The 25,578-nt window shown below is 50.4% G+C and overlaps 1 protein-coding gene across 3 annotated transcripts in view; it reads left to right on the top strand.

The window, feature by feature from the left end:
• The window catches only part of COL4A6 (collagen type IV alpha 6 chain), a 319,377-nt gene that overhangs the window by 283,558 nt on the left and 10,241 nt on the right, over positions 1-25,578 (top strand). For 2 of the 3 annotated variants that reach the window (XM_047764999.1, XM_047764998.1), the window contains 19 exons: positions 269-373; positions 3,150-3,310; positions 3,792-3,971; positions 4,835-5,018; positions 8,014-8,067; positions 11,191-11,262; positions 11,548-11,655; positions 12,728-12,949; positions 13,330-13,491; positions 15,128-15,298; positions 16,259-16,402; positions 17,082-17,207; positions 17,691-17,872; positions 20,202-20,265; positions 20,796-20,870; positions 21,368-21,475; positions 21,569-21,676; positions 22,533-22,604; positions 23,078-23,203. In XM_047764999.1, the coding sequence (XP_047620955.1) occupies positions 269-373; positions 3,150-3,310; positions 3,792-3,971; positions 4,835-5,018; positions 8,014-8,067; positions 11,191-11,262; positions 11,548-11,655; positions 12,728-12,949; positions 13,330-13,491; positions 15,128-15,298; positions 16,259-16,402; positions 17,082-17,207; positions 17,691-17,872; positions 20,202-20,265; positions 20,796-20,870; positions 21,368-21,475; positions 21,569-21,676; positions 22,533-22,604; positions 23,078-23,203 (2,424 nt within the window). The remainder of the gene's footprint in view (positions 1-268; positions 374-3,149; positions 3,311-3,791; positions 3,972-4,834; positions 5,019-8,013; positions 8,068-11,190; positions 11,263-11,547; positions 11,656-12,727; positions 12,950-13,329; positions 13,492-15,127; positions 15,299-16,258; positions 16,403-17,081; positions 17,208-17,690; positions 17,873-20,201; positions 20,266-20,795; positions 20,871-21,367; positions 21,476-21,568; positions 21,677-22,532; positions 22,605-23,077; positions 23,204-25,578) is intronic. The other variant, XM_047765001.1, reaches the window with a different exon arrangement.

Below are 25,578 nucleotides of genomic sequence, written 5' to 3'. Positions count from 1 at the left end.
TTGGTTATTCCTTATCTGCAGTGTCTAGTCCAGTGCCTGGAACATTTTAGACCTTCTATGAGTAGTAGAGTGAATTGAGCCAACAGTGGGTGACTTGCTACCAATTTCAGGTCTTTGTCTTGGATGTTTTTTTTTTGGGGGGGGGAGGAAGGTGTCTCTGTTCTGGTGGTTGAGACTCAAGGACCCTTGGTGACCGAGTAGCTCTGCTAAGTCACATGATCCCAGGCTCCTATCTGTTGCCAATTTTTGCTGTTGCTTTTACCTACAGGTCCAGCATTTGAGACAGGAACCCTCCAGGGCCTAGAGCCAGGGTCGCCTGGACTCCGAGGAGAACGAGGTCCAAAAGGAAACCCAGGCCCCAAAGGAATGAAAGGTGCGTTCCTCCCCTTAGGTTTCTGTCTTCCCCACACTCCTTGGAGAAGGGCCCCTGGGAATGAGCAAACCAACAGCCTTTGGAACCTGAACGGGAGCCGTCTTGGCGCTTGACGGGGAATGTGATTATAGGCCTGTTGGAAGTGCCACGCATGGGGCTCCAAGATGGAGACAGCGATCAAGGTCACACAGGACAAAGGGGCTCCCAGGCTCCTCTGCCTGCCCCCCTCCACCTGCAGGAGCTATTCTGCGCATTCTGCAACCCCTCTCAGTTTTCTTTTTATTTTTTTGTTTTGTTTTGTTTTGTTTGGCTTTTTGCCATTTCTTGGGCCGCTCCCGAGGCATATGGAGGTTCCCAGGCTAGGGGTCAAATCGGAGCTGTAGCCACCGGCCTATGCCAGAGCCACAGCAACGCGGGATCCGAGCCGCGTCTGCAACCTACACCACAGCTCACGGCAACGCTGGATCACCAACCCACTGAGCAAGGGCAGGGACCGAACCCGCAACCTCATGGTTCCTAGTCGGATTCGTTAACCACTGCGCCACGACAGGAACTCCCCCTCTCAGTTTTCAAAGGCCAAGACGGGAAGTCACTTATCATAACCTTCAGCTCTGAACAGGTCATGACCTAGAACTCTGAACAAAGCCAACTGGCTTCAGGAAAACCATTTCGGTCCCCACTGAAGTTGAGAGATAGATAGATGACACCAGCTGGTGGCTGCGCTGTGTCCTCCATCTCCTGGCTGTCTTGGGGTCATTCCTCCTCTTCCTCCTCTGAAGGGAAGGAAGATGCTAGAAGGGCAAAGAAATCACTTCATTATAGATCGAGCCCAGAGCAGGGTGGAGGAAGAGGTGACTTGCTGGAGATTTCAGGTCCCTGTCTTGGATGTTTTTTTGGGGGGGGAAAGAGAGGTTTAGAGATGACCTGGGGCTTTCAGGTACCTGAGATCTCTTCTCTTTTCTCAAAGCATCAACAGCTGTCCTCAACCTCAAACAGAAAGGTTTTAACTCATTCCTCTCCTTTCTCACTGCGCTCTCATAAAGTCCCTCTAACCGAAGCATAGGAGCTAGTTCAGAAGGTTCTGAAAGCTCTATCTCTACTCTACAGATCCAGAGAAGACTCTTTGTGGGGAAAGGATGTTAAATTAGAAGTCTTTTTTTTTTTTTTTTTTTTTTGGCTTCACCTGTAGCATTTGGAAGTTCCAGGGCCAGGGATCAAATGTCACAGCAGTGACAACGCCAGATCCTTAACCACGAAGCCACCAGGGAACTCCCACTTTTCAGGGTTGTGTGTGTGTGTGTGTGTGTGTGTGTGTGTATCTTTTTAGGGCTGCACCTACAGCATATGGAAGTTCCCAGGCTAGGGGTCAAATCGGAGCTGCAGATGTCAGCCTACACCACAGCCACAGCAACGCAGGATCTGAGCTGCATCTGTGACCTACACCACAGCTCACAGCAACACTGGATCTTTAACCCACTGAGTGAGTCCAGAGATGGAACCTGCATCCTCGTGGATCCTAGTTGGGTTCGTTATCACTGAGACACCCCCAGAACTCCTAGATTTCAATTCTAGACCTAGGATGTCAACTTTAGGTCCTTCCCTGACTCACGACAGAGCTAGTGTGCTCCTGACACCATTCTCATACTTCAAACAGGGCGAACTCTACTGCTTTCCTTCTATATTCTCATGGGACCAGAACGTTGTTCTCTCTCTCTCTCTCTCTCTCTCTCTCTCTCTGGAATGGTGATAATGATTCTCAGGTGATTCATTAGACATGAGAATCACCCAGAAAGAGATTACTACAAATTAGATTCTTAGGTCTGTCCTCCTAAGAGTCTGATTGATTAGTCCTGGGGTGAGGCCCAGCAAGCTGCTTTATAAACAAGCATCCCAGTGACTCATACAGGAGGTCCATGGATCACACGAGAAATGATTATGTGGAGAACAGACTGTTCTTTCAGAGCTTCAGTGATTATCAAGTTTCTAAAAGTAAGAAGTGATCCTTTCGGGAGTTCCCATTGTGGCTCAGCAGTAATGAACCCAACTCGTTTCCATGAGGATGTGGGTTCGATCCCTGGCCTTGCTCAGTGGGTTTAGGATCTGGCGTTGCCATGAGCTGTGGTGTAGGTTGCAAACACAGCTTGGATCCAGTGTTGCTGTGGCTGTGGTGTAGGCCAAGAAGCTGCAGCTTCAATTCAAGCCCTAGCCTGGGAACTACCATATGCCACACGTGTGGCCCTAAAAAGAAAAAGAAAAAAAAAAAAAAAAGACAGAGGTCCTTCAGGATCTTAGGGAAATGGCCCAAAGTCTCATTTCCTAGACTATAAGCATGGAAGGTATAGGTGGGTGGGCTATAGTGCTGGTGACTCCTTGATATCTCTTCAAAGATGCTTTGCTGACATCTCTATCATCAATGTATTTGGCATTTGTGTGCAAAACACAGGGAGAAGACACTTTGGGGAATAGAACCTTCGAGTGGCTTGGATTCCACACTCTCAGTTGGTTAGTTAGCATGGGTCAGTGGTTCTCAGCTCTGGCTGCACATAAGACTCACTCGTGGCTGGGCCCCACCCTAGATGAATGAAATCCAAATCCCCAGCATAAAGGTACTTTGACAAAGAGGAAACCTAGTTCCTTTGAGTCTATTCTCGGCAGGTCTTCTGATTCTCTCCATAGACATGTCCGGGTCACAAATTACCACTGACAGGTCTTTCCTCTTCTTGGAAAGATGGCCTACCTTGTTTAATGTCGCCTTTTGTTGTTTTTTTTTCTCTAGGGGACTCGGGTTTCTGTGCTTGTGATGGTGGTATTTCCAACGTTGGACCCCCAGGGGAGTCAGGCCTGCCTGGGCCACCAGGTCTCCTGGGCCCTCCAGGCCCTAAAGGAGCCAGAGGAGATCCAGGTTCTGGGGGTGCACAGGGCCCATCAGGGGATCCCGTAAGTCTCACCAAACGTTGGCCCTGAGGGAGCCAAACGCCCCACATGCCTCACCAGTCACTTCCCTAAAAACACATGAAAGGTGGGGATAAAACAAAGCTTGAGGGTTTTGATCTGTAATATGAAGAAGTCTGTCGAGATGCTCTCTAAGGGCCCTTTCTGCTGCAACCTACCTGTGTTCCCTCCCTATATCCCATCCTCAATTCCCTCCCTCCCGTGCACAAAATTATTTACATTTGCTCAGCACTGTGCTGGGCCCTGAAGATAAGATTGGAATTGAGTCCCATCCTCAAAGATTTCAACATTTAGAAAGGGTAAGAAAAGAAAAAAGGGCCAGTTAGAACCCAAGATGACCACAGAATCCGGTGTCCAGGACTGTGCCAAAATGTACCCAAGGACCTGTTTTAGGTCAGACCGATGTGAGGTACCAGAATCCTATGAAGTCTGTGTTTCCTGATTGTTCCCTTTGTCTTTTTGGCAGGGTTTATTTGGGCCTCAAGGTCCAGCAGGCCCCAAAGGAAAGAAAGGGGAACCGAGCCTCAGTACAGGATCAGGGTTGCCAGGCGATCAGGGTGATCCTGGGCTGCAGGGGCTCCCTGGTGAGCCAGGCGTGCCAGGCAAGGATGGAATACCAGGTTTACCGGGTCTCCCAGGCCTTCCGGTAAGTGGATTGTTTCTGGGTGACTAGCTCTATGAATCCTCATACCTGACTTGGGGAGGTGGGGTTTCCAATGGCTACTAGACCATGAAATGGGGGGGGGGCAGATTGTCCAGTATATCTCTTCCTGCCTCTGCCACTGACCCTTTTGGGTCTGTGCTTTTCCTTTCTATAGAATGGGAATCTTTTTTTTTTTTTCCCCCTCCGGAATGGGTCAGTGGCTCCCTTGATAAATGCCAGTGACAACCAACCATTGCATTTAAAACGCTTCAGCTTCTCGAGAGCTTTTCCTTGCATGTAGTAAGCCAGCTACTTTCTGTGACAACCCCCCCCCCAGGGGCGTTATCCTGCTGGTTCCTGCCCTGTTGTCCCCACCAATCAGGAACCTTTTGTATTATCAGGTCACCTAGGGTTGACAAGCTTCATTCCCATTAACCCAGAGGAATTGATTGATAAGCCAGAGTGATAGAGAATTTTAACCAAAAATAAATAAATAAAAAAAAATAAAAGCCTCAGGAGTTCCCGTTGTGGCACAGTGGAAACAAATCTGACTAGGATCCGAGAGGACGCAGGTTCAATCCCTGGCCTCCCTCAGTGGGTTAAGGATCCGGCACTGCTGTGAGCTGTGGTGTGGGTCACAGATGCAGCTCAGATCCTGCATTGCTGTGGCTGTGCCGTAGGCCGGCAGCTGTAGCTCCGATTTAACCCCTAGCCTGGGAACTTCCATATGCTGTGGGTATGGCCCCTAAAAGCAAAAAAAAAAAAAAACCTTGGTCACACTGGTTAAGTATCTCTTTCCTGTGGTCAGAGCAATTACGAGAGCCGTCTCTAAATCAGGCTTTCCTTCTTCCCTGTGTGTCGTCTAGGGTGACGGAGGATTGGGCTTCCCTGGTGAAAAGGGGTTACCAGGACTTCCTGGTGAAAAAGGCCACACTGGTCCAACTGGACCCCCAGGAATTGGGCTACCAGGATCGCCTGGACCTCGGGGGCTTCCTGGAGATCAAGGAGTAGATGGATTACCAGGGCCACAAGGTCCCTCTGGACTTCCAGGTGAGTCAGGGAATCAGATGGCTTTGGGCTTGGAAAACTGACCCAGATACATGATGAACCGTGTCATAAAAAGACTAGTTGTGGAGTTCCCGTTGTGGCTTAGTGGACACAAACCTGACTACTATCCATGAGATCCCTGACCCACCTCACTCAGTGGGTCAGGGATCTGGCATTGCCATGAGCTGTGGGGTAGGGCTCAGACGTGGCTGTGGCATAGGCGGACAGCTGTAGCTATGATTCAACTCTTCACCTGGGAACTTACGTCTCAGGTGCAGCCCTTAAAAAAAAAAAAAAGACTAGTTGTAATCACTGTTTTCAATCCTCTTGAAGGTCTTCATGGGGAGAAAGGATCATGGTACAGTTTCACAGAACAACATAGATTTCAGTTCTATGTAGCGAAAAAAACCTCCTAACAGAGCAGTCTCCAGGAGTCGCAGAGCTGCCTTGGGAGGTGATGAGGTCATAATCCTTGGAAAATTTCAAGCGGAAGCTGGACGACCCTTTGTTCTGAGTACCATCAAAGTAATGAGCGGGAATGGGTCAAAGTAGCCTCTGAGACAGGTGGTACTAGCATCAGCAGGGAAGAACTTTTCCTTAATTCATGAGATCTCCGATTGAGACGAGCCCCTAGTTGTATCTCGTCTGATCTCCATTTCATACCTTAAATCCCTCCTATGTGTATAACTTCTTTTTCTACTTGAATTTCAGGACTTATAATGAGTGACAGTCCTGCTTAGAGATTATTAAGGTGCTATGCTCATAACTTGCCATCTTCCGTGTAGCAGGAACAGCTCTTCATTCCAACATGTACGTTTCCATGACTTCCATGTTTGCATTAGTGGTACCACACTTCTTAGAGTCATCCGAAGTTGGCAGACTCAAAACGTATGGCCTATTCTTCATGTGCAATGCTTCTTATAAGCTTCCCTTCCTCATTATCTCGTGCCTAACTTATCACATACCCATATGCTGGTTGGAATAAATGATGGCTAGATGGGTGGGTGGATGGACGGATGGATGACAACAACTTCCTAAGTAGTTTTTCATCTCCTACCTCTAGACTTTGCCCCCATGCAATTCCTCTGTGAACACTGCTGCCAGGTTAATATCTGCAAAGTGTTGATTCCGTCATGTTATATCCCAAGTCCAAAGCCACAGATAAGTCTCTACCGAATAGAGGATAATGTTCAAACTCCTCAGCCTGGAGTTTGAAAGTCTCCAAAAAGGGACACCAGCAACCTTTCCAATCTGACCTTATCTCATACTCTTCATGATACACACACACACACACACACACACACACACACACACGGACAACAGTATTTTTCACTGTCCCCAAACATAATGTGATCACTTCCAACTCCAAGACTGTGCCCATGTTGCCTTTTTCTGGAATAATCTTCCTCTTTTCTCTACCTAGTCACATCCTATCCAACTCTCAGGGTTCAATATAAGCCCTAATTTTCCAAGAAGCTTTCTCGTGACCCCTACACTATGCCATTGCCAGTTAGATTATAGATTTCATTCCATTAATGCTTTTACTTTTTCCAACTGCATTTTAAGACTCTAAATACTAAGGAAGGTGAATAATCCTTTTTTAGTGTTTCCCAACTTGCCTCCTATAGTGCAATACTCCAGTATTCCATAGGAGACTAATATATACTCACAGAGGAAAGGACCTTCCCAGTAACCAAAGGGGCTTTTTCTTAGACCTGTTTCTCCTCTTTCCACTTCATCACCATGAAGAATTACAAAAAAGAAGACAGATACCAGGTCTTACAAAAATGTATTTCTTTTAAGATGTAATTTTGTGAATTGGTATAATAAGGGTTATGATACAAGTTTCAAAAATGATGATTCAAGGCTCTTTTAATTGCAGTATGGTTGATTTACAGTCTTGTGTTAGTTTCAGGTGTACATGTGATCGAGTTAGACACACACGCATTCTTTTTCAGATTCTTTGCCCTTACAGGTTATTACAAGGTATTGAATTAGTTCCCTCAAGATTCAACAAAACCAAGTCCGTATTTCCACTCAAGTCAGTATTTCTCTTAAGGCAGTATTTCTCTTAAGGCAATTTTATCAAATGAAAACATTCTGCCTTTTGGATGGCCTGATGTCAGGTATTAGCTTTGCTTCCAGCTCTGCTTCCAGAGACATTATTCATGGTCATTCCACCAACTGAGTCTTCATCCCAGGTCAACCCATTTTGCAGCCAACTAGGTTTTCAACCGAGTTATATTATCATGGTACCTAGAAATTTACACACGCTCAAATCTAGATATTATCATCATTCCAGCTGCTGGAGCAACAAAAGGAAGCCCCCAGGACCATTTCTGTCCTAAACTTCGTGATCTCTGGACACAGAAAGGTCTCAGGAATCTAGCGCTACAGAAAGCTATGGCTTGGGAGATACCTTAGGCAGAAAATGTTCTTGTTGCAGTACCGAGGCTTTCCCAAAAGGTTACTGCACCTAAGAGCACGAGCTTTCTTTTTCTCTCTACGATAGCCAAGTAGAACTCCTTGAACCTACCTTTCTTGCCACACGATGGTAAAAACACTCCACCTGTGGGCCCTAGACATTTGCACCATGGCCATTCCTGTTGCCAGGAAAGATGAAGATGCTGTTTCTGAATGTATTCACTCCAGCCAGGGGTGGTACAGGCTAGGACAGCTGCATTGCCGGGAATGGCAATGCAGTCATCAGAAGCCTTTCAGCCGAATAGTGAGAATGATGACAAACCCTGGGCAAGCAGACCACTGGCTGTTTCCAAAGAGGCTCGGATCCAGATGCTCACAGTAATCAATCACTCTGGTTCTCACTGCGGCGGCTACTGTGTCCTTGATCCCGTGTTGGTGCCAGCTCGTTCCCCTCAATCCAGATGGGCAATTTGATGGGTTGGCTCCACCCGGGCTACAGACAAGACGAGACTGTCCTTGGGTCTCCAGAAACTTCGGTCCCGGTTTAATTTTCTCCTTGACTTGATTGGTCTAGGTGACTGCTGCTGCGGAGAGAAGGTTGGGGACAGAGACTTAGACACAGAGGGAGGTGAGAGCTAGCTAGGTCTATTGATTGTCAAACGCCCATGGTGACACAACCCACCCTTCCGTATTGTTCCCTTTATCTCAGACACTCACAATGGCCCGAGCACCGCCCTGGAGGCCGGGGTTGGGGAGGGCTGGTCTGAAGGCTGGGGTGCAAAGGCTGACACTGCTTCAGACGCTTCTTAGCACACCCTCCGTGGGAGGGAGGACAGGGGGACATGGGCACGCAGTCTCTGCAAGGGCTGATCTCCTTCGCCATGCATGTTGATGGCTTGACTGAGCTCTCTACCTTGGCCGCCTTCGTTTGTGAATTTAACTGAGGCCATAGCTGGCCTTGGGAGTTACCTGGAAAGATCCACGCCTGTCTGATACTTATTCATTGCATCCAGAATAAGCTGAGATGCTCGAATCTTAATAACCAGAGGTGTTTTTTTTTTTTATTCAGAAGGTGAATCTGGGCATGAGTGAGGAAAATTGTGAATAATTAGGTCATCCATTGCAGTTAGAAAGCAGAACCTGGGGAGTTCCCATTGTGGTGCAGCAGAAACTAATCTGACTAGTATCCAGGTTCCATCCCTGGCCTCCCTCAGTGGGTTAAGGATCCAGCATTGCCATGAGCTGTGGTGTAGGTCGCAGATGTGGCTTGGATCATGTGTTGCTGTGGCTGTGGTGTAGACTGACAGTAGTAGCTCTGATTCGACCCCTAGCCTGGGAACTTCCATATGCCATGGGTGTGGCCCTAAAAAGCAAAAAAAAAAAAAAAAAAAAATTGAACATGGGTAGAGCTGATTTTTGCTTTGTTGGGGAGGAAGCTCTGAATTCAGGGATGTAAAGTAAAAGAGCCAGATAGCAGTATGACCTAAAGTCCTTACCTTCTCACCATCTGGACCCTCTGCTTGCCACGCGCAAGTGCTGTGTGTTATACAGGACTGGTCTGAAGTGAAAGGGGAAGCGTGTCTTTGATTTCCAATGGTTTATACTCATCTTCCCTTGTCTCATTATTTTTCCTGCCCTGGAACCTTTCCAGGTGCCTGTCCTCGGCCCCATCCTCTAAAGTGTCTTTTTCTCTGGCTATCATAGTTGAAAAGAATCCATGATGGGATAAATTGAGGGTGGATGGCTTCATGTTCAGCCCCAGCCCCAGAGATATTTGTATTTTACCCAGTTTGTTTTTTAAGACATAAAGCAATGAAACGACCATGTTTGACACTGTAGAATCAATGGGCTATCGAAATAGTTGGGGCAGGAGAGTTTTCTGCAAGGGTCCTGCTCATGATGCCATCTAGGGAGGCAGCTCTTCAGCCTAGTCCAAAGCTGAGCCCAGGCTTGGCAGCCCTCATGAAATAGCAGCATCATCTCAACATCTGGCGCGATGGAGATGGGGGTGACCATCAGTGGAGGAAGATCAGGCTTCTGGCCATCTCTCACCTGAGGAGCCTGAGCTCGGGAGGGCAGAAAGTTACTGCCCAGGCTACAAAGGAGTGAGGTCGAATCGGGGGGCTGGCATTGCTGGAGCGCTTCTGAATACACCTCCATAAGCAAGCTGATAATAATAATAATAATAAACTAGTATTCATTGAGCACATACCGGCGTGCCAGGCACCAAGTGCTATTAGCACTAATGCTGTATAATCCTCACAAGCACCAAAGGCAGTAAATGGCTCCTTTTTGATGCACGAAGCTCAGAGAGGTTGCGTATCTTGCTCATACAGCTAGTTAATAGCAGAACGAGGATACAAGCTCAGCTCTGTCTTGGCTTCAGAGCCCAGGCTCTTCACCAATACATCATACTGTCCAATTCCCCATTTTGATTTCAGAATAGAGCAGGTGAGCTCAAAATGCCATCAAGCCTTTACATTGGAAAACAGAAGTGGGACTGAGGGAGAAATGCCAGCTGGTTGAGCAAGCAATCTGAATCATAGGTTGTGTACATTTTTTTAAAGAGATGCAATTTGTGATTTAAGTACAGGCAAAAGCACTAGCAGTTTATTATGAAGCAGCAGGCCTTGGGGGATTGTTTTAATGAATAGGCAAGACTAGTTTTAATTAACATAGCAATTGTTTGTAAATGGCACTTGAAGGAGTCGACTAACAATTTGTTCACCCGTGTTTTATTAAACCGCCCCTCTGTGATCTTATAGACTCGTTTTATTTGCACTATGAATAAGCAAGGAAGAATTTGCTAGGGGAAGGGCCATGCAGGCCAATTTCAGTGTCTGGAATACTGAAATGGACTTCCTCGTCTTCCCTGAGCAGCAGAGTTGACAGTGTCAAGTGAGGAGCTGAGGGAAGGGTCACTGTCTGTCAAGGCCAAGAAAGTGGCCTGCAGTGTTTGCCTGGTACAGACATATGGTTACATTTGACCAAGGGCAATCAATAGGTTTCAACAGATCTCGAAGGACATGTGTCAAAAGAGCACAGTGGTTTGGGGAAAGCCTTATTCTAAGAAAAGAGCAGGCATGTGAACTTGAGGGGTCTTGGCTTCAAATTCTCCAATCTAGGAGTTCCTGTCGTGGCACAGTGGAAACGAATCCGACTAGGAACCATGAGGTGGCAGGTCCCTGGCCTCGCTCAGTGGGTTAAGGATCCGGCGTTGCCGTGAGCTGTGGTGCAGTTTGCAGATGCGGCTCAGATCTGGTGTTGCTGTGGCTGTGGTGTAGGCCACCAGCTACAGCTCCAATCTGACCCCTAGCCTGGGAACCTCCATATGCCACAGGTGCAGCCCTAAAAAGCAAAAAAAAAAAAAAAATTCTCCAATCTAGTCATGTAGGCACAATGGACCCTCCAGACTAACCCCCAAGCCTACATCCTAGGGAGGGACTCCATCTGAAGGCAGGGTGTATGGGCCATTGCCCTTGGCTTCCATTCCTGGATAATAGGAAATTGATAGAAGGTGACTTCCTGGCACTTGGAAGCTAGGGGCATTCTTAATCTGTGCAGAATTACACTAGGAGTAACTCCCAAGAGCTTCTGATGCCAGGGATATTCTGCATGGGGCTTCCAGCTTCTGGGTGGGAAGAAGAACTTAGCTGTTCCATTCACGGGACGGGGAGGAAAGGAGCTTGCAAGGGAGAAGTCATCTCTGACTCAGCAGGTTCACTCGATGCTTACATGTTACCGTTTACAGGTGTCACCTTGCCTTGTGTTATTCCTGGGGCTTACGGTCCACCAGGATTCCCAGGAACTCCCGGACTCCCAGGTAAGGAATGAGGCCAGAGAAAGCCACCGAGCATGCTTGTGAGGGCCACACACCAGAGAAAGCTGAGGATAGCCTGGTGGCATTTGGGGTCCACAGTCCTTCTGAGAGGGCAGCCTTGACAATTAAGGAAATAGAGTGGCTGCTAGAGAGGGCTGTGTGGGGAGGTGAGAATAAGAGAGGTCCCTTTAAAATGCTAAGATCATTGACTGGACATCTCAAATCCCACCTCACCATACCACCATACCGACTCTCCTTTCTCTTTACTGCTCACATTTGGGTTTTCAGGCCCTAAAGGGGCCCATGGCCTCCCAGGGACGCCAGGCCAGCCTGGATTGCGTGGAAATAAAGGAGAGCCTGGAAATCCAGGATCGGTTCACCTCCCTGAACTGCCAGGTAAGAAAAGGAGCTTCTCTTCACCTGCTTCTCCTTTTGTGTTTGTGTGGGTTGGGATGGTCGTAGCCAATCCGCTGATCATAGGAAGTTAGCTTTGTGCCCTGGTGTAAGCGGGATGGTTTTGATTTCATATGTGGGCAAGACAGAGCTTAGAGCTGTAGAATGACAGCAGCTCAGAGCAAGCAGGGACATTTATGATGGGCTGGGCCAACCCCTTCACTTTCAGAGGAGGAAAGGCTCAGATGGAAAGTGACTTGCCTGAGATCACAAAGCCACTAGTGACAGGTGCCGGGTGGCTCTGACTGCATGTTCTATGGCAGTTCCCTGGATCGCCTCCTTAAAGGTCAGAGAAAGAGATTCAGAGGAGCGACAGGGAAGGTGTTGTATTTCACACCCTTGGCTCACACTCTGTCCTTCCAACCTGAGCGTCATTGTTCGTCACTGCCCCAGGGGTTCTCAAACTGGGTTCCCTCAGCCAGCAGCATCAGCAGCATCTGGGCCTTTGTTAGTGCTGCAGATGCTTGGCGCCTTGGCGGGAGCTCCTGATCAGAAGCTCCAGGGGTGGCAGTGGGCCCGGCAATCTGGGTTTTCCCAAACACGCCTGCCCCAGGGGATCTGACGCAAGCGCAGTTTGAGAACCACCCCGCTCTACAGCATGAGGCTCCTCTTGGGCCACGTGCCTTCAGGTTGATCAGGGCCTCGGGTCCCTCCATCACCCAGCAAGAGGGAGGCATGATGGCAGGAGAGAGATGATTGCAGAAGCAGGAGGCCCCAGATGTAACCTGTGCCCTTTGGCCACTGTGGGGACCCTGGGAGTGCATTGCCTGAGCTCTCCCCAGGGCCCAGCCTCACTGAGCCGGAACCTCCTTCAGGTTACATGGGGCAGACCCTACCTCTGGGCAAGTCTCCCCAGGACCAGGGATTCCAGACCTTTAAGGGAAGCGACATACATTATTAATATGTGAACTTTTGTAGTAGAAAAAAAAAAATCAGTGTCCGAGTCCCTCTACCGAAAGCTATCACTTCTCAACCTAACCTCCAGGGCCTCTTCTTTTTGCTTCTTTGCATTTAGGATTTCCTGGACCTCGTGGAGAGAAGGGCTTGCCTGGGTTTCCTGGGCTTCCTGGAAAAGATGGCTTCCCTGGGAAAGTGGGCAGTCCAGGCTTACCAGGTCCCAAGGGAGCCCCTGGTGACATCATTGGTGCCGAGAGCGGTGCTCCGGGGGAGCAAGGCCTGCAGGGACTGCCAGGGGACAGAGGATTTCCTGGAGACTCTGGCCTTCCAGGACCCAAGGGTGACTCTCTTTGCCTCCCTTTATTTGACCATCTACCAAAAGCATTTTCAGTAACTTATATACTTGCATGAACCTGGGGTGAGGGATGAATTAGGGGCTTAAAATGAAAGGTCGTTTTGTTCTGTCCCTCCCTTTTGGGAACTTTTTCTTAAAGCACCTGAGTCCATTCTCCTATGTTTGTAATTGCAGAAGTATCTATCACCAATGGTCAGATTTCTGGCCAAGCCTTGGGTTTACTGCTGGGAACAGCAGCAAGGCTGGAACAGACAAGACAGTGGCACGCGGGATGGATCAGGGGCTTTTTTAAACATCGGTAGACCAAGTCCACTCCCTCAAGCTATCAATCCAGGGACCAATCCTCTGCCTGTTCCTTTCCTCAGGTTTGCTTGGGAAACCAGGCTTGCTCGGCCCCAAAGGTGAGCGGGGCAGCCCTGGAACACCAGGCCACACGGGACAGCCAGGCCCCCCCGGACCTGGTGGTCTATTCGGCATCAAGGGCAAACCCGGGCTCCCAGGAGCGCCAGGCTTTCCAGGCACTTCAGGTAGGTCCTGCAGAGCAGGGAGCCCCATCTTGACAGACTTAAACCAGGCCCCCCATGCCTGGCACCCTGAGGGGCGGTGGCAGCAGTGCGACAGGGCCAGAGTTTAGAAGGGGACTGACTTCCCTGACTTCTCAAGTCACCCCCTCAGTGCCAAGCTGAGCCCATTCCCACAGCTGAGCCTCCAAAATCTGACCCCCCCAAATCTGATTCCTCACCGCCCCTCCCCCACGGCCTCAGTCGCCTCTCTGGGGCTTCAGCCTCCCTCCTGCCTTCCTGCCCTAGTGGTGCAGGTGGGTCTTGCCCCTCTCCAACGCCCTTGCTGGGGAGCCTGCTTTGGGCCCCGGGGAGAAGCTCGAGCAGAGGGTGGCCACGCTGGCAGCCTGCCTCTCAGGCCAGCAGGCCTCTGAGGAGCCAGGGCCAAAGCATCTTTCACTCAGCAGTGGGGCCAGATTCCCCCCCACCCCACCGCCCCATTTCCAGCCTAGTGCTTGTAGCTGGCCTTTTGCTCACACCACCCTCCTTGCCCTGCCGCTGTGACAACGTCATCCCCCCTTGGCTCCTGCCGCCCGTGACTGAAGTTGAGTTTTTGCAGAGCCTCTAATATCCTTTTTATCCCCTTTGTCCTTGTGTGTTTCTGGGGTCTTCACAGAGGCTGACCAGGTGAGAAAGGGACCCACAAGCTCACAGACTAACACCGCCGGGCCCTGGCTTTGCCTCTTGCGGAATTATCTGACTATTATCTGACCTGAACTCATGCTGTGGGCTCGGCCCCCATCGCATTTCCTTTCTTCGTTGCGGAATCCCCTTCACAGCCTCCCATTAGAATCCAGGGGCTTGCAGCTACTTGATGCTTTTCAAGCCATAGAAAACCAAGTCAGCCATTCATTTAGGTCCTTGGGGGCCCAAAGACCTCAGTCGTCACTGATTTAATCCTTTGGTTTTTTAATTTCCTTGCTTTGTACCTGAACATTCCACTTTGGCAGCAGCTCAGGAGCTTAATCCCATTGACCAACTTTAAAGCCCGGGGAAAGATGTCTCAGAATACCTAGGAGACCAAATGGGTCTTGGGGATTTCTACAGTACTTGGCACTAGGGGGTCTTTCAACCTTAATGCCAAGGAACTGGCCGACTTAACTGCTTGCATGAGGGATTAAAAGGGCAGCCCTGTATCCATGGCGCCCTGGGAGGCTGACATAATGGCTCAGCTTTAACCTCTGCTTCACCGATTGGCTCAGGAAACAGCCATTATGGAGTGATTCAAACTGGAAGCTCCCGGGGAACCTAGGGTCCAGTTGCCACCCCGGCTTCCCAGAGCTCCATTCAGAAGCTAAAGCGTGAATCGCATTCAGAAGGGGGGGAAGAGTTATCATCCGAAGGGGTCTGCGCGCCCGGCCCACCAGCTCTTGGAGGAGCTGGAAGAAGCAGCCGTCGGCCTGGCTCTCTGGGTGGTGGATGCCCATGCTTTAGCCAACTGAGAAGGCTGCCTGTTAGCAGCCTGCCTAGACCATTGCTCAAGGGCTGTTTACAAATCCCAACAAGCCAACCAACCCAAAGCCATGGCACTGGGCAGTGGCCCAGATCTGGACAGAGCCCCCACCTTGACAGCGGTCCTGTGTTCTCTCCTGTGCCAATTCAGGACATCCTGGGAAGAGAGGTCCAAGAGGCGAGATAGGTCCCCCCGCATCAGCTGGCAAGAGAGGCCTGCCTGGGCTGAAAGGCCTTCCGGGATCTCCGGGCCTAATTGGCTTCCTGGGGAACCCCGGCTCGCCAGGGGCCACTGGGTTGCCAGGCCTGCCAGGTCCGAAGGGTAAGTGAAATGATCAGGTGCCAAAAGGGAGCTGCCAGCTGCCCAGCTTGCTGCCTCCCTCCTCTCTACTTAGGAATGCATAACCGGGAGAAGGTGGGCAGGGCTTTTGGTGGCAAGATAGTTGGCAAGGCTAGTGCTAAAGGTGAGTCGCCCCCACTGCCTGCTGGGTAGAACACTGGGTTTGAACACTGTGGGCAGGGACAGTAACAGTCACACGGGGGTTGCTCGTGTGCATGCCCCTTTCTTTTCTTTTCTTTTTCTTTCTTTTTTTTTTTTTTTGTCTTTTGTCTTTTTAGGGCTGCACCTGTGGCATATGGAGGTTCCCAGGTCAGAGGTCCAATCAGAGCTGTAGCTGCCAGCCTACGCCACAGGCACAGCAACGGCAGATCCGAGCCGTGTCTGCAACCTACACCACAGCTCACGGCCATGCCAGATCCTTAACCCACTGAGCGAGGCCAGGAATCGAACCCGCAACCTCTTGGTTCCTAGTCAGATTCACTTCCGCTGCACCATGACGGGAACTCCTGCACGCCCCTTTCTTAAAGCCTGGTAACTCATTTCCTCTGACTATCCTGCTAGACCCTAGAGGTTTCACAGGAGGGGGCAGTACTGGTACAAGGTCACACAACTCGTTAGCACCAGCACCAGGCTAGAGTTCATCGCCCTGTCCTAGGCTGTTTTTTGTTGTTGTTGTTTTGGTGTGTTTCATTTTGTTTTGGTAAGAGAGGTACTCACCTCTCCTTTCCTTTCTGGTGCTTGGTGCCACGGACCTGTTCAGGGAAGTAGCGTAACATGTATTGATGAAGAGCCTAGGCTTTGGAGTTAGAGACACTTGGGTTTGAATCCCTTCTCTGCACCTTCCTAGCTGTGTGTCTTTGGGTGAGTTAATGAACCTCTCTGAGCTTCCATTGCCTTCTATGTCCAACAGGGATAATAAGAGAAGTTCTCGTTTCTCCACAGGTGAGAAGGGGTCTGTTGGGCTGATAGGTTTTCCAGGGATTCCAGGTCTCCCTGGTATTCCTGGTGCAAGCGGATTAAAGGGAATTCCTGGATCGGCCGGAAGAGTGGGACCTTCTGGACAGGCTGGCAGCCCTGGTGAAAAAGGTGAGCTGGGAATTGAATTCCAGAAGTGCCACCCATGCTTCCCAAGATAGATTTTAATCAACTTTGTCATTCAAGTGGCTTGTACCAACCCCGTGTTAGATAAGATTTGGGATTTCTGAATGAAGTCCTTTTAAACCAGAAGACCTAAATCGCTCTGACTTACCAATGCATGTTAGAGGCCTTGTCACACATTCCCAGATGTTCAACAGAGGAGGGTTTCATATAGGGTCTAAATTTGCTAATGGGAGTTCCTATTGTGGCTCAGTGGGTTAAGAACCTGAGGATATGGGTTCGATCCCTGGCCTCACTCGATGGGTTAAGGATCCAGCACTGATACAAGCTGTGGTGTAAGTCGCAGATATGGCTTAGATCCTGCATGGCTGTGGCTGTGGCCTAGGCTGGCAGCTGCAGCTCAAATTCGACCCCTCGCCCAGGAACCTCCATATGCCGCGTGTGCGGCCCTAAAAATAAAAATTAACGAATTAATTAATGGACCTTGGGCTTGGCTAGGAGAGGGCGTGCACATAAATGAAAAGTTGGGGAAACAGGCAGGGAGGAGGCTGGAAGTGCCCAGAAAAGGAGCCTGGGGTGGTGGGAGAAGAGCTGATACGGAAGCTCATGCCTGACCTGGGTGTCTAAGCTCTGTCTCACGCAGGTCTCCCTATCTCCATCCCTGCAGGAGACAGAGGCGACCCAGGGCCAGTGGGAATCCCCAGTCCAAGACCGCCAATGCTGAATGTCCTTTTCAAAGGAGACAGAGGCTCTCAGGGCTCAGCTGGATCCATCGGATTTCCCGGGCCCAGAGGTGCTGGGGTGGGGAGTGGGCAAAAGAACCACCCAAGACAGTTTTTATGACCAAATTTGACTTCGTTGCTGGGAAAAGGCTCCACGGCCCAAGAACCCCCGGGGCTGGCAGTGTGGGTGGCAGCTGCAGGGGTGGGGGTTGGATCTAAGGAAGCTGCCTTCCCTGGATTTGAGGGGTGCCTGGACTGGGAGACTGCCAGTTTTCATGGCCACTGCGGAACTGAGTTTTTGAACCTCTGGAGGCTGCATCCCTACCGGAGCCTGGCAGATAGTGGAGTGTGGGCACTGAGCGGCTTCCCCCGTGAGGAGGCTGGGGTGGCCACGACTGGTGCCCCAAAGACACCTCCCCCACCCCCGCCTCCACCCCCACGCTGACTATCCCCTAGCTTGCCCTTTGCCTGCCTGCGACCCCAGCACCTGCACCGTGGGGAGCAGATTTTCTTTTGCTTAGAGTCTTTTCCCAAGCTGTTTGCTTCTCTCCCAGGTGACAAGGGAGAGGCTGGCCTCCCTGGGCCACCAGGCTTGCCTGGAGCTCCTGGCTTGCCCAGCATCATCAAGGGACTTAGTGGGATACCAGGCCCTCCTGGTTCCACAGGACTGCGGGGCTTACCCGGCCTGAAGGGGTCCCCTGGAATCACAGGGTTCCCAGGAATGTCAGGACAAAGTGTAAGTGTGCCTGGATCTTTGTCTCCCGTATTGCCTACCTTTTCGATCCCAGCCCGCTTCCAGCCCCCCTCCCCCAGCTCACCCCAAACAAGGCCCCTCCTTGAGTCTGACAGGTCTTTCTCCCCCACATGGCAGAGCACCTGGCTCAGAAGTGCCATACACCTGCCCGTCCTTCAGGCCCAGCCTGGGCACCACCCCCCTCCAGGAGTCCCTGAGCTCCGCCCCCGTTGGTCCCCTACACTTCTCACTGCTTACACCGGCCCTCGTTGGTTCTGTGTGGGTCCACCCTCATCAGTGAGATCGTTAGGACTTAAGAACAAGAACTGCCTTGCGTGCCTCTTTGTCTGCATCCCACCACCAGCAGCCCACATTGAATTTGGCGCATCCTAGGAACTGGGTACAGACTACTTGATGTTTTGGTTTCAGAGAGGTCTTTGGGGCCTCCACAAGAAGCAACAACCGGCCAAGCATCAAAGCCAGTTTCTCTGAGTTCTTAAAAGGCAGGGCGGTAGAGTAGGCTTAACAACGAGACAGATGTGGGTTCGAATCTCGGCCCCATCACGCATTAACTCTATGATTTTGTGCAGATCGCTCAACTCGCCGGAGCCTCGCTTTTCCCATCTGTTAAAAATAGGAATGCTGTGGTGTGGGTTCAATCCCTGGCCCAGGAACTTCCATATGCCATGCATGGCACAGCCAAAATTAAATGGGAACGGTATTCAAACCTTCTTCAGACGGTAGTGAGGATTAAGCGAGGTGACATGTGTAAAGCAGTTAGCGTTGTATCTGGCATGTTGTAGGCTCGCAATAAATAGTAGCAATAATAGGAGTAGTTTTGAAGGGACTAAATAAACAGCATCACAGCACACCTGTGCTCCCTGCAGGCAAAGCCCCCTGTCCTTTAAAAGTGTCAGTCTAGGAGTTCCCATCACGGCTCAGTGGTTAACGAACCTGACTCGTAACCATGAGGTTGCGGGTTTGATTCCTGGCCTTGCTCAGTGGGTTAGGGATCCGGCGTTGCTGTGAGCTGTGGTGTAGGTCTCAGATGCAGCTCGGATCCGTGTCGCTGCAGCTGTGGTGTAGGCTGGCAGCTGCAGCTCCGATTCGACCCCTAGCCTGGGAACCTCCATGTGCCGTGAGTGTGGCCCTAAAAAGACAAAAGACAGGGGAAGAAAAAGTGTCAGTCCATCTGGTGGAGAGAAAACTCCCTCCCTCTCTCTCCTGAAGCAATTGCAAAAAATCAACCTGCTACTCACACACTAAGAGGGATGGAGCCAAAGCAGGAAGGCATTTGGGGGTGGGGGGGGTGGGGGTCCCAGCTTGAGCAGAGGCTCGGGTTGAATGGATATGGCAAATGCACCGAAAACACCAGGTGAATGCAGGGGGTGTCCTGGGTCGTGGTCCAATGAGCAGAGTGACCCAACTCCGACTCCCACCCAAAGTACCAGGTAGTGTATGTCTTTCCTGGGTACGTGTCAAATCAATCAAAACCATACTTGATGCCTGGGGAAGGAAGAACCGTACTGGTGGCTGCTGACATGCCCACTTCCCAGATTCAGTGTGTTGGACCTTAGCCAGTGAGGGCAATATTTCTTGTGAAAATCATAGAAAGATGAGCCCAAACGCAGACTCCAGGATCTGCATGCATACAGCTTGCTATCTGGTGGCCGAAAGACTGTGTTCCTCGCCGAATAGGCAGCAGAGGGCCAGCCCTGCGTGATGAGGTGACACATTTTCTCATGCATAATGGCTCCAAACATCTGGCGTGGGCAGTGATAGCCAACTGGACGCAGAGCAGATCGAGTGCCTGGCCTGACCGTTGTGGTCTATATTTTCTTGGAGACTTGCGAGAGCATCCGCATCCTGATTTCCCAAGACTCTAATTTCGATGGGCATTGGGAAGCTATTTTTTTTTTAAATGATTTTTAGTTTTTCCATTACAGCTGGTTTATCGTGTTCTGTCAATTTTCTGCTATACAGCAAAGTGACCCAGTCACACATACATATGTACGTTCTTTTTCTCACATTATCCTCCATCACGCTCCATCGTAAGTGACTAGATATAGTTCCCAGTGCTATACGTTGGGAAGTTATGCATGACCAGACCAGGATTAATCCGCAGATCAAATCCCTCCCCTCTAAACCCTAAATACGCACTTTTGCCCCTTGATCATCACCTTCCCTCTGCAGGATGCTCCTTCCATCCCCAACCTGTCCACCCCTGCCACAGAGTACACAGTGGGACATGTTTCAAGCAGTAGCTTGGGGAAGAGACAGTGGGAAGCCCTGAGCGCTGGGCAGAAATACTGATTCTCATATTGCTTTGAAGGGCTCACAGGGTCTCAGTGGAGCTCCTGGGCTCCCAGGAGCATCTGGTCTCCCAGGTTTAAAAGGTAAGGAGCATTTTCTCCTTGAATGTGTTTTTCCAGAGCAAGGTAGATTCCTAGCAGGTCTAGGGCTCTCCTTGGGAGAGACTTTATGTTTAGGGGAAAGAGAATTGATTTACATTTCCCCTTTGGATGAACCCCCTGTGCAGTCTTTGTTCCTCAAAGATATTCGGGACACAGTGGTTTGACTCACCTGCCTTCCAGACTCAGCAGCATGGAAGAGCCTTGGCTCTAGACAGTCTCTTCTGCTGGTTGCTGTTTGGGGGCCCCTCCTACCATCTTCTCTGCCCATACTGAGCCTGGCAATGCGTTTCCCAATGGAGATGTGCTGCATGTAACAGCATTTCATGCCGGTAGCCTGGTAGCATCCCAGCCCTTCATTGGCGATTGGTCACATTTTCCCCAACGGGTAATTTTGTCAAGGAGCTCCTCCGGCCATATTGACTCCAAAAAGATATTTCCTTCACAAGAACTGCATGCTGCAAATTGAGCTATAGCTTCTCCCGACCACTTGAACAATGTCTTGATATTGCCAGGAGATCAAGGCCAGACACTTGGAATTTCTGGTAGCCCAGGACCCAAGGGACAACCTGGAGAGTCTGGTTTCAAAGGTAAGGCTGTTTGTACTTTTGTCTCGTTATGTCACAGACTCCTCAAAACTGGACTGGAAGGAAATGTGGAGGCCAAGCCCAAGTTCTGCAACTTCTCTCCAGTGTAAAAAAATTCCTATCTGACATGAATCCACTCACAGGCAGCTGACAGTTTTCCCAAACCAACCAGCCTACTTTTCCTTCAAAACTCCTAGATGCATGGGATAAGTCTAAGAGCCCTGAGATAATGGTGTCCACCCCCTGAGTTTATAGTTCTGTAAACCACTTCTTGAACATTTCCATCCATTGCTCCTATTTCTGGAAACACTCAAAACAAGTTGACTTACTCTTCAATTGGGCAGCCCCTTTCAAATGTGAAGAGAACTGTATCAGAGTATCTTGCATCCAGCTCCTGTGGCAGTTCCGAATGGCTTCAGCTTCCTGCTCTCCCTCTCTCATGGTAGAACACACTGCCCCAACTGCAGCCTGATCACTCTGCATTTTTCTTGATTTTGTAGGTGTGAAAGGAAAAGATGGACCCATTGGTGATGTGGGTTTCCCAGGAAACAAAGGGGAAGATGGGAATGTTGGTATTCCTGGAGATGTTGGCCTTCCTGGCTCCCCAGGTACCATGACACTTGAGAGTTTTATTCTGGAAATGCTAAGATCAACTTAAAGCCATGACCCATTCTGAATGTCTACCTTGTTTTCATTTTTAGGACTCCCCGGGGTCGCAGGCATGAGGGGAAATCCAGGGCTTCCAGGTTCTCCAGGCCACCCAGGGGCATCTGGGCCCCTGGGACCCCCTGGCCTAGTAGGAACCAAAGGTATGTGCGTTGGGGAGCTCCCATCTTGGCTCAGAGGTAACAAACCCGACTAGTATCCATGAGGATGCAAGTTTGATCCCTGGCGTCTCTCAGTGGGTTAAGGATCTGGTGTTGCTGTGAGCTGTGGCATCGGTCTCAGATGTGGCTCAGATCTAATGCTGCTGTGGCTGTGGTGTAGGCTGGCAGCTGCAGCTCTGATTCGACCCCTAGCCTGGGAACTTCATGTGCCGAGAGTGCGGCCCTAAAAAAGACCAAAAAACCCCAAACAAAAAAACAAAGGTATGTGTGTTGGGGAGCAGGCAGTGGGGAAAAGGGTCCTTCTCTCAAGGAAGGATAGCAACTACTTTTTATTAGGAGACTCTGGCTGGGGTTAGGCTGTGTCCAGGGAAGTTGCTGATGGGGCTGAATGAGGGATAACAGGAAAGGAGGAAAAAGTGGAAGAAGCGAAGGCAAACATGAACGGGAAGAGGAGAACATGGGATCCATGGAGAACAGAGTTAGCAAGGAAGGTCATTGTGCTGGCATAGGTGGCCTTTCCCTGACTTAGAGATTGGGCATCAAGTCTCTGGGGGCTGGTAACTCAAGGTCTTGGCATTGCCACTCTGAATTCTTCTTGAAGATACCTAATTATCGACCACCCTGCTCTTAAAGCTGTATCGGCCTCTATAAGAGGCAGGAAGACCTAGGTTGGAGGGTGGTGGTTAGGGGTGGTCCAGTCTCCCTTAAGGCATCAAATAATATCTCAGGAAAGACCTTTGAGAGGAGGACCTTTGAAATGGCTTGGGGGACAGGACCTTTTGCTGACTCTTCATGATTCAGAAGTGCTGGGGCCATTTCTGATATTCTCTCCCCTGAGGTTTCCCTGGACTTCCTGGTTTACATGGACTAAACGGGCTTCCAGGAACCAAAGGGACTCATGGAACTCCAGGTAAGCAAGACCCTCAAAGGCAGGGGAGTAGAGCGGCAGCTCTTCTGGAAGCCTGACAGGGCTGGCCTTCAGTTCTTGACCATGGCGTATGCCATGTCCTTAGACTCCTAGATGTCCTTGCCAGCCCCCAATCTGGAATGCCTTGATGTGGGGGCGGGGGAGGGGGAAGGAGGCACACTTACACTTTGTCCTGACATTCCTGGGAACCCTGTGATTCCAGGGGACCCCTTCAGGCTGGGTAAGCCCCACAGTCCCGTGGAACCAGGAGGGCCTGGTATCCCACTAAGTCTCCCGATGATGCTGGGCAAGCCAGGAGCTCCAGGCAAGCCTGGTGGCCCAGGGAGGCCAGCCTCTCCCTTGTCACCTGGGAGAGTTGCAGACGGCTTGGGAAAAGACCCTAGGCAAGAGAGCTAGGCATAAAGGCCTCACCCCCACTGAGTTCTGGCCCCGCATCTCTCTGCCTCTCCTCCTAGGACCTAGCATAACCGGTGTGCCTGGGCCAGCTGGCCTGCCTGGTCCCAAAGGGGAGAAAGGCTCTCCAGGAGTTGGCATTGGAGCCCCGGGAAATCCAGGCGTGAGAGGGCAAAAGGGTAGCCGAGGTAAGTGAGCCCAAGTGAGGCTTGGCTGGGGAGCTGGGGTTGGGATTCATCAGGGCTGTGCGGCCCTGTGGGATGAGCTGTGCATATTTTCACATCTCCGGGAATCTCAGAACCCAGTGGAATGGACTGATGGCAAAAAGAGGGTAGATTGGGAGTTCCTGTTGTGGCTCAGAGGGTTAAGAATCTGACTACCATCCACGAGGATGTGGCTTTGATCCCTGGCCTCACTGAGTGGGTCAAGGATCTGGCTTTGCCATGAGCTGCAGTGTAGGCTGCAGACATAGCTCAGACATGGCGTGGCTGTGGCTGTGGTGTAGGCCAGCAGCTGCAGCTGCGATTCGACCCCTAGCCTGTGCCCCATATGCTGTGGGTGCAGCCACGAAAGATTAAAAAAAAGAGGATAGATCATATGTAGGCCTTTCCTGGGAAAAGGAGTATCAGATTCCCTCCCACTCTCCCTTGCTAACCTCGGGGCCTTTCTTTCTCACTTTGCCAGAGCCTGGGTTTAAAGGTCCTGAGGGACTGGGCTTATCTACTTAGTGAGAGGTCAGCCGGAAGTTCCTCGGTATCCAGTGCGGTTGGCCATCCCAGGGCCCTGGGAGGACAGGGTGGCTATGGGAAGGAGTCTGAGACAAAGAGGATAAATGTCTCCTAAGAAGAGGCACCAGTAGCACTTGATTAGGATTTGCTGGGTTTCCTAGAAATCAGATTTCGCCTTAATCGCAGCCCCTGACTCATCACATTATCTGAAGCCCCCTTTCTGAGCCTCCCTTCCCCCACCTCTCATATAGTGAGAATGTGTTCTGATTCTTTTAACGCCCCTTAGAAATGTGCTGGAAGAGTTCCCATTGTGGCTCAGTGGGTTAGGACCCTGACTAGGATCCATGAGGATGTGGGTTGGATCCCTGACCTCGCTCAGTGGGTTAAGGGTCTGGCATTGCTGTGAGCTGTGGTGCAGGTCACAGATGCCGCTCGGATCCTTCATTCCTGTGGCTGTGGTGTAGGCCAGTGGCTATAGCTCCGATTCAACCCCGAGCCTGGGAACTTCCATATGCAGCAGGTGTGGCCCTAAAAAAAAAAAAAAAGAAAGAAAGAAAAGAAAAAAGAAATGGTCTGGAGAGGTGTATACCTCCCCCTCAATGTAGAATAAGAAATGAATTTAGTGTAGCATCGTGCCTAAGAGTATGGGCTCTGAAGTCAGACTGCTGGGTTCAAATTCCAGCTCTCCCTCTCACTAGTTACAGGAACCAGGAAGTTACGTGCCCCTCCATCCCAAAGGAACCTGTGGCTTTCCTTTTCTGTAAGATGTGAATGAGAGCATCTACCCCATAGGATGGGTGAGGCATCGAGGCAGACTGGGGTACTATGTACGGAAGCATTCAAGAAACGTGGGCCATTCTACCATCCCCTGTTCCCTGGGGAAATCATGTTTGCGAAACGATCTGTTGCTCATCGGTCTGAGGCCCGGGGTCCCACCGCATCATCTGATGAGTTTATGTGCAGCTGCATTTTATGTGGGGCATCTGCTGTCTCTGTGTTTATTCTTTTCCTTTGTCTGGACCAACGTGTACTTTCCCGAAAGCCAGCAGCTTCTCCAGAGTGAGGGCCCCTGCAGGGTCTGAGCCTGTAGGGAGATTGTGGTGGCTTCTTTGGCAGGAGGCAGAGGAGAGGGGACCGGGGTGGAAGCACAGGCAGGATGCCTTTTTGCTTTTAAAACCTTTATGAATTTCTGGTCATTAAATTATTCATGGCCTTTGGCTATCTGAGGTAATAAAATCACAATTACACATGCAGTAAACAGCACATGTCAAGATGCATACATTTCAGGCACATAATGTTGAGGAGGAAAAACAGGAAGTCACAGAGGAATACGTTTGGTATGATTCCAACCAATGTGTTGTTCAGGGATCCAAACATGCATGGTTTAACCTGGGATGAAAAGGGAAAGATGAACATAGAGTTCAGGCGGGGTTGCCTCTGGGAGGGAGGGAGGGTGGAAGAAACCGAAGAGCTTGCAAAGAAATTCAAAGGCAATGCTATCTCCTTTTTCTTAAATTGGGTCGTTGAAACACAGATGCTCACTGCATCTGGATGATTTTATGTATATGTATATATATATATGATTTTAAAACATTATTGAGTTCCCTCCATGGCTCAGCAGAAACGAGTCCGACTAGCACCCATGAGGACGCAGGTTTGATCCCTGGCCTCGCTCAGTGGGTTAAGGATCCGGCATTCCTGTGAGCTGTGGTGTAGGTCGCAGACATGGCTCGGATCCCGCGTTGCTGTGGCTGTGATAGGCCAGCAGCTACAGCTCCGATTGGACCCCTAGCCTGGGAACCTCCATATGCTGCAGGTGCAGCCCTAAACAAACA

The sequence above is a fragment of the Phacochoerus africanus genome, chromosome X (genome assembly GCF_016906955.1).
Source record: "Phacochoerus africanus isolate WHEZ1 chromosome X, ROS_Pafr_v1, whole genome shotgun sequence".
NCBI classification, from domain to species: domain Eukaryota; kingdom Metazoa; phylum Chordata; class Mammalia; order Artiodactyla; family Suidae; genus Phacochoerus; species Phacochoerus africanus.
The sequence above is the reverse complement of the archived record's forward strand: the minus strand, read 5'-3'. Positions and strand labels throughout refer to the sequence as shown.